This window comes from Acanthamoeba castellanii, assembly GCF_000313135.1.
Source record: "Acanthamoeba castellanii str. Neff unplaced genomic scaffold scf7180000083668, whole genome shotgun sequence".
NCBI lineage: Eukaryota > Discosea > Longamoebia > Acanthamoebidae > Acanthamoeba > Acanthamoeba castellanii.
The window spans coordinates 7,312-13,060 of record NW_004457374.1 but is presented as its reverse complement, the minus strand read 5'-3'; the positions used below and the strand labels follow the sequence as shown (position 1 = coordinate 13,060).

The window sequence follows — 5,749 nt, the reverse complement described above, 5'->3', positions numbered from 1 at the left end:
GGCCGCCGCCGCCGCCGCCGCCGCGAGTTCGAGTCCGGCCTCGGCCTCGGCTTCGACTTCGTCGTCGACCAGCACCACACCAACGCCGCCGACGGCCACAGCGACGGCGGTGACGATCGGTTCGCTGCTGCTCGAAGGGACCAGCGCGGCGGCGGATGCGGTGAGCGCGGCCCACCCGGCCGCCTGCTGACCGAAGCGGCCACTTCTCACCTTCTCCACCCCGCGCGCGGCTTCCGTACCCGTCGGCGTCGTCAATCGACAAACCCCCGAAGCCGCGCCCACCACCAATTTTGCCACCTCCTCTTCCTCCTTCCTCCTCTTAGCAGCCCACGCCACGTTCACACTTAGAGTGTCGATACGAGACCTTTTCCTACTCACACCCCCAGTAACGTATCCTCTCCAGCCTCTCTATCTCTCTCCCTGTACATAAGAGATCTCCCTTTTCTTCCTCTTCTCGCACAATAAAGCCGGCGACGCGACTACTACGGAGTCGCGCCCAGCAGGTGTTGGTTGAAGAACAACTCCATCTCCATCTCCTTCATCAACAGCATTCCCTTCTTCTCTTCTTTCCTTGTTTCTTCCCGCGGAGGAACGCCACTTTTACGCCGATGGTGTTCGCGAAAAAAACTTGTTCGCTCGCGGTTGCTCGAGTGCTGGCCTGTTCTTCAGTTACCCGGGTGTTGATCACCGGCAGATCGAAACTTGTTCATGGCGATGATGTGCCTCCGTGGCACGGTCTCCCACTTCAACCGGGTATCGGTGCCCTGGTCACCTCGATGCGCAGCTTTTATACCACGGCCCAACGGCAGGCAAAAAATCATTCAACCAACAAACCACCACTACTTGTACCTTACCTGTATACCATCACCAACATCAAGGCCATCCTCGCCCTCTTCGCCCTCTTCTTCGTCATCAACGCCGCGCAGGCCACCCTCTTCTTCTGCGAGGACAGCCAGTATGACCCGTCGCAGCCCGCCTTCTCCAACGTCCTCGCCTTCTACTCGGAGCGCTCGACCTACAAGGAGTTCAGGGACTACTTCGTGCAGATCACCCAGAACGTCGATCTGGGCAACACCACCGTCGAGGCCGGCGTCATCGAGCAGCTCAAGACCAAGCTCACCCAGAAGGGCTTCGACAACACCAAGCTGAGCTTCACCATCACCCGCTCGAACGGCGACATCACCATGGACACCATCCTGGGCGTCAACCCCGTCATCGACAACCACGGCGGCCGCTACTCGCTCGGCAAGCCCATGCTCTGCCGCGACTTCGAGACCCTCGTGTTCGACTACACCTACGTCACCCGCACCGGCCTCCAGTACCGCTTCTGGGCCCAGGCCGTCCAGACCTCCGTGCAGAAGCAGTTCTTCTCCTTCAGGTGGAACATCCCCGTCGCCTAAATGAGCAGAGACTCCCAGTTTCTCAGAATATAAAAGGAATTTCCTTTCCGACCACCAAATGACCAATCGCAGCCCAGAGTGCCAATTAATTTAACAGCAAAACACAAAACCGACCAACCGGGGAAGACGCTAAACTGCGAGCATTGAGCAAATCAAAACGTTCATTTTGTGGTCGCATGGCAGAGAGGTGGTGGTGGACCTAGACGCGGAGGCGTCCGCCCATGACGGTGACGGCGTGGCCAAAGATGAGGGTGCGATCGTTGGGAGCGAGGGCCACCTCCAGCTCTCCAGTTCTCGCGCTCGCCTGGAACGAACGCAACCGCTCCTTCCCCAACTGTTGTTGTGAGCACACCACCAAACACAGATCAGTCCACGCGCGTGCGTGTCGTGTGTGTCGTGTCGTGTCGTGCGCACCTCCTGGGACCAGATGACGGCGAGTGCGGTGTGGGAGGAGCCGTTGACGGGGTCCTCGTAGATACCGTTCCAGGGCGCAAAGTAGCGGGTGACGAAGTCGTAGGGGACGTGGTCCGGCACGTAGGACATGTCGGTGTAGAAGGCGAGGTTGAGGCCCGGCCGCCGGCTGCGGTCGTCGCGGCCGCCCTGGACCATCACGCACACGCCGCGCACGGGCAGCCCGGCGGCCTCGAACGGCAGCGCTAGCAGCGCGTCGGCGTTGGGCTTGAGCGACACCAGCTTGTCGACCGACACGATCTCCACGAACAGCTTCTTGGTCACCGGACAGACCAGCGTCACCGGCGCACGCACCGCAGCGTCGGCGTCGGCGGCGGGCTCGCGCCAGACGAGGTCGGCGTCGGCGAGGCCGAGCGCGGCGAGGGTCTGGGCGAGAAGGTGGTCGGACAGGCGGGTGGGCTGGGGCTTGCCCTGCGGGAAGTCCATGCGGAGCAGCGGCGACTTGGGGTCGGCGTCGGCCGCGGCGTCGGCCTTTTCGACGACGAGGTCGCCGCTGAGGGTGCTGAAGGTGAGCGCGGGCGCAGTGGCGCCGACCTCGGTGAAGAGTACGTGCGCCGTGGCCAGGGTCGCATGGCCACACAAATGGACCTGGAGCATCACGGGAGTCAGTGTCATGTGTCACCGGTGGTGCGTGTGCGGTGCCGCATGCGCTGTGTTGCGTGTGCCGCGTGTCATGCCGAGCGCACCTCAGTGGTGGGTGTGAACCATCGCAAGCGGTACTTGTTGGGCACCTGTTCAGTGAGGTCAATAAAAGTGTTATTTTGTTGTTGTTATTATTGTTATTTTTTAAATCGAATTTTATTGGAAACTATTTTATTTATCTATTTACTTATTTATCTATTCATTTATTATTGCTGGGCGGGAAGGGAGGGTACGCCGGGGAAGGGCTGCACGAAGGCCGTCTCGGAGAGGTTCATCTCTCGCGCGATCCGCTTCATGGTGGTCTCGCTCAGCTCCACGCTTGGCGGCACCAGGCACACCGCCGCCGGATTCCCCGCAAATGCCTGCATTAAGCCACGGGATGAGATCGCCTGCGCGTGCCGTGTGCGTGTGCGTGTGCGCTGGTGCGTGTGCGTGCGTTGTGAGGGATGAACGCACCTCCTTAGTGAACGAATCGACGGTGTAGATGGACAAGCCGGCGTTGGTCGCCTTCTTAGGGGCGCTCCCCGTGGTGGCGGCGGTGGCAGCGCCCGACGAGGGAGACGTCGCTGTTGCCGTTGTAGGATGGGCGTGGCTGGCGGTTGTGCTCGTGCTGCCGCTGGCAGAGAGCACCACCGCGGGGGGTGGCGCTGCCGCCGCCGCTCGCTCCCACGGCTGACAAGGATTGGCGCAAACGTTTGCGATCAGTTTGCGAAATCATTTGGCTACAGTAATAATAATAAAATAATTATAAGTGGGCTGCACCTTGAGTGGGCGCTGTCGGTCGCCTTTGTTCACCAGCGCGTCCGGGTTTGGCGGCCTGATGAAAAATAAATAAAAAACCAATGAATAAGAACATAAAATCAGACATAAATCAATAAAATAAAATAAATAAAAGAGAAATGGGAGCGAACTTGTCGTCGATCTGTCGCACGTCCTCGGGAGTCTTGCCTTCGGCGATGAGCTCCATGAGCTCCTGCATCGAATACTTCTTCTTCGTCGACGACTCCTTTTCGGTCTCAATCTCCTTCTCCTTCTCCTTCTTCTCGTCGTGCTCCTCCTCCTCCTCCGTCATCGTACGTGGCAGACCCTCTGCAGCGTCACGCAGAAGGGCCGCGCTCAGCTCGTCATCCCACGGCACATCATCGGCAAAGTCGATCCCCGAGCCCTCGCCGCGCTGGAGATTGGCTCTCAGCATCGCCTCCCGATCTCTGGAACTGGCCCACTCGTCCAAGAAGTCGGTGGTGCGGTCCGGCCGTGCGGCGGCGTCGGCGTCGGCGTCGTTCTCGCCAAACTCGACGGGCACGTCGCCCTCCATGAGGTAGGCCGACACGCGGTTGGGGTCCTTGTCTCTGCCGAGGCTGGGATCGGCCATCCACATGTAGTTCCACACGCCCGAGTTGGGGTTGAGCCTGGACAGATCCGCCAAACAATACTTAGAGCGTGTGCGGTGGTGCGTGTGCGGTGGTGAGTGTGCGTGTGCGTGTGCGTGTGCGTGTGCGTGTGTAGGGTGCCGGCCTTACATGAAAGTGCGAGCCCAGAAATGTAAGGCGAAGCGAGAACGGCCGGCGGCGTGGTGGGCGATACCCACGTTCGCCAGGCACCGCACGTAGTCCGGCCTCAGCGCGAGCGCCTTCGTGTAGGCCCGCACTGACGCACACGACGCACGTGCGATACAAACATGCGAGTTACGTCAGTGTCGTGCCCCCGATCCATATGTCCATCTAGACAACTGCTTCAAATCGTGGGGATTCTCAAGTACCGGCCAGCCGAGGGCTCTGGTTGTTGGCATGGGTGGCGCCTGGAACGAATGAACGAATGAACATGAAGCGGGCGCAGATGAGTGCTTGTTTGTCGAAGAAGAAGGTGAGGGGGAGGGGATGCGACGTTACCGAGCTTGTTCCACAGGGCGTAGTCGCTCGGGTTGGTCCGCAGGGCCGCCTCAAAGTAATTGATGGCCAGGCTGAACAAATAGCAGGCCGTGTACAGCGCACCTGCCAACATGTGGGTGAACATTTACTTTAAAATCTGATTCTCTATTATTCAATACTATTCAATATACTCAGAAATGATATATATACACACACACACAGCAATAGAGATATAGGTACCCGTAATGATGCACAGGTCGGCGTCGTTGGGGTTGATTTCGAGGGCGCTCTTGAGCACCTCGATGAGCAGAACCCGGACGTCGGGACGGTTGCTGTCCGATTGGTCCCAACTCTCCTGCCAGTTGAGCAGCGCTGAGGCAGAAGCGCTTGGAGTGTCCTCTTGCGCTGCACGCGGCCATTGAACATTAAACTTTTCAATTTTGCTGGCCAGCCCAGTTCAGCTCGGTTGGTCGACACAAATGGGGAGCACCTTGCTTGGCGATCTCCTTCTCCAAGTCTTGCGGGAGCACAGAGCTGTACGGCGACAAACGCAACCACTGGGCGAAGTAGAGGCACGCCTGGCAATTATACACACAACACGACACACACGACACGACACACACGACACGACACACACGACACACACAACGGGCGAGAGTCACAGTTGTGTACGAGTGAGTGGAAATGGTAAAACAGGGATCAGGTAAGAAAGGGTGAAGCGGGGAGGATCTACCTTGGCGCCACTCAGTTCGTTCACCTGGGAGATTCCCAGGTTCACGAGCACCTCCCGATCGTTGGGGTTGAGCGCATTCGCTATCTTGAGACACGCAATCGCTCTTTCTCAGGACACACGACACAACACGGCCGCCACACACACACATACACAGTGTGAGCTACGCCAGCAGTGTGGCCTGGCGAATGCGGACGGTGGGCAGAGGTGCGTACTCGCCGTCCTGGTCGTTTTCGGCGTGGGCCTTGCCCATCAGCGCCCAGGCGTCGGCCGACATGGGGTGTCTGGCCCAGCCAAGCCGGTGAGACGCAATTGAGCCAAACAGTATCATCACCAACAAACCAACAAAACAACCAACACAATGACCAGAAACCAAACAACAAGCGCGGCGGCGGGAATGGGAGTGAGTGTAAAGTGCTGATGGGGGCCTATACCTCCTCACCTCGGTCTCGAGCGCCACGATGGCGTTGTTGACATAGCCCTCCTCGAACAGCCGCGTGCCTGTGGCGTGTACACCAAAGTCAGCATGACCACACGCGCACCACTCACGCACGCACGCACCACCGCACACGCACACGCACACTGCACAGGGACTGGGGAACGGCACCCAGAGCAAAGGCATCGGGAAGCACGGAGGG

At 59.1% G+C, this 5,749-nt stretch overlaps 4 protein-coding genes across 4 annotated transcripts in view; 2 read left to right on the top strand and 2 right to left on the bottom strand.

Annotated features, from left to right (window-relative positions):
- ACA1_306830 (uncharacterized protein) overlaps positions 1 to 190 on the top strand; it is a gene marked incomplete at both ends in the record, with an annotated part of 1,594 nt that extends 1,404 nt beyond the window's left edge. The window contains one exon of the mRNA XM_004336852.1: positions 34 to 190. Within this exon, the coding sequence (XP_004336900.1) occupies positions 34 to 190 (157 nt within the window). The remainder of the gene's footprint in view (positions 1 to 33) is intronic.
- Positions 191 to 717: 527 nt separating this feature from the next.
- ACA1_306820 (uncharacterized protein) lies at positions 718 to 1,400 on the top strand (the record flags this gene model as incomplete). Its single annotated transcript, XM_004336851.1, has 2 exons — positions 718 to 753; positions 879 to 1,400. 2 exons carry the CDS (start codon positions 718 to 720, stop codon positions 1,398 to 1,400), a joined length of 558 nt encoding a protein of 185 aa, XP_004336899.1.
- Positions 1,401 to 1,599: 199 nt separating this feature from the next.
- Positions 1,600 to 3,891, bottom strand: ACA1_306810 (phenazine biosynthesis protein, PhzF family protein; the record flags this gene model as incomplete). The annotated part of the gene is made up of 7 exons (XM_004336850.1): positions 1,600 to 1,734; positions 1,815 to 2,459; positions 2,558 to 2,602; positions 2,747 to 2,875; positions 2,970 to 3,185; positions 3,276 to 3,330; positions 3,425 to 3,891. 7 exons carry the CDS (start codon positions 3,889 to 3,891, stop codon positions 1,600 to 1,602), a joined length of 1,692 nt encoding a protein of 563 aa, XP_004336898.1.
- Positions 3,892 to 4,452: 561 nt separating this feature from the next.
- ACA1_306700 (F-box domain containing protein) overlaps positions 4,453 to 5,749 on the bottom strand; it is a gene marked incomplete at both ends in the record, with an annotated part of 2,205 nt that continues 908 nt past the window's right edge. The window contains 7 exons of the mRNA XM_004336849.1: positions 4,453 to 4,504; positions 4,622 to 4,786; positions 4,872 to 4,959; positions 5,115 to 5,194; positions 5,327 to 5,395; positions 5,546 to 5,612; positions 5,695 to 5,704. Coding sequence (XP_004336897.1) covers positions 4,453 to 4,504; positions 4,622 to 4,786; positions 4,872 to 4,959; positions 5,115 to 5,194; positions 5,327 to 5,395; positions 5,546 to 5,612; positions 5,695 to 5,704 — 531 coding nt within the window. The remainder of the gene's footprint in view (positions 4,505 to 4,621; positions 4,787 to 4,871; positions 4,960 to 5,114; positions 5,195 to 5,326; positions 5,396 to 5,545; positions 5,613 to 5,694; positions 5,705 to 5,749) is intronic.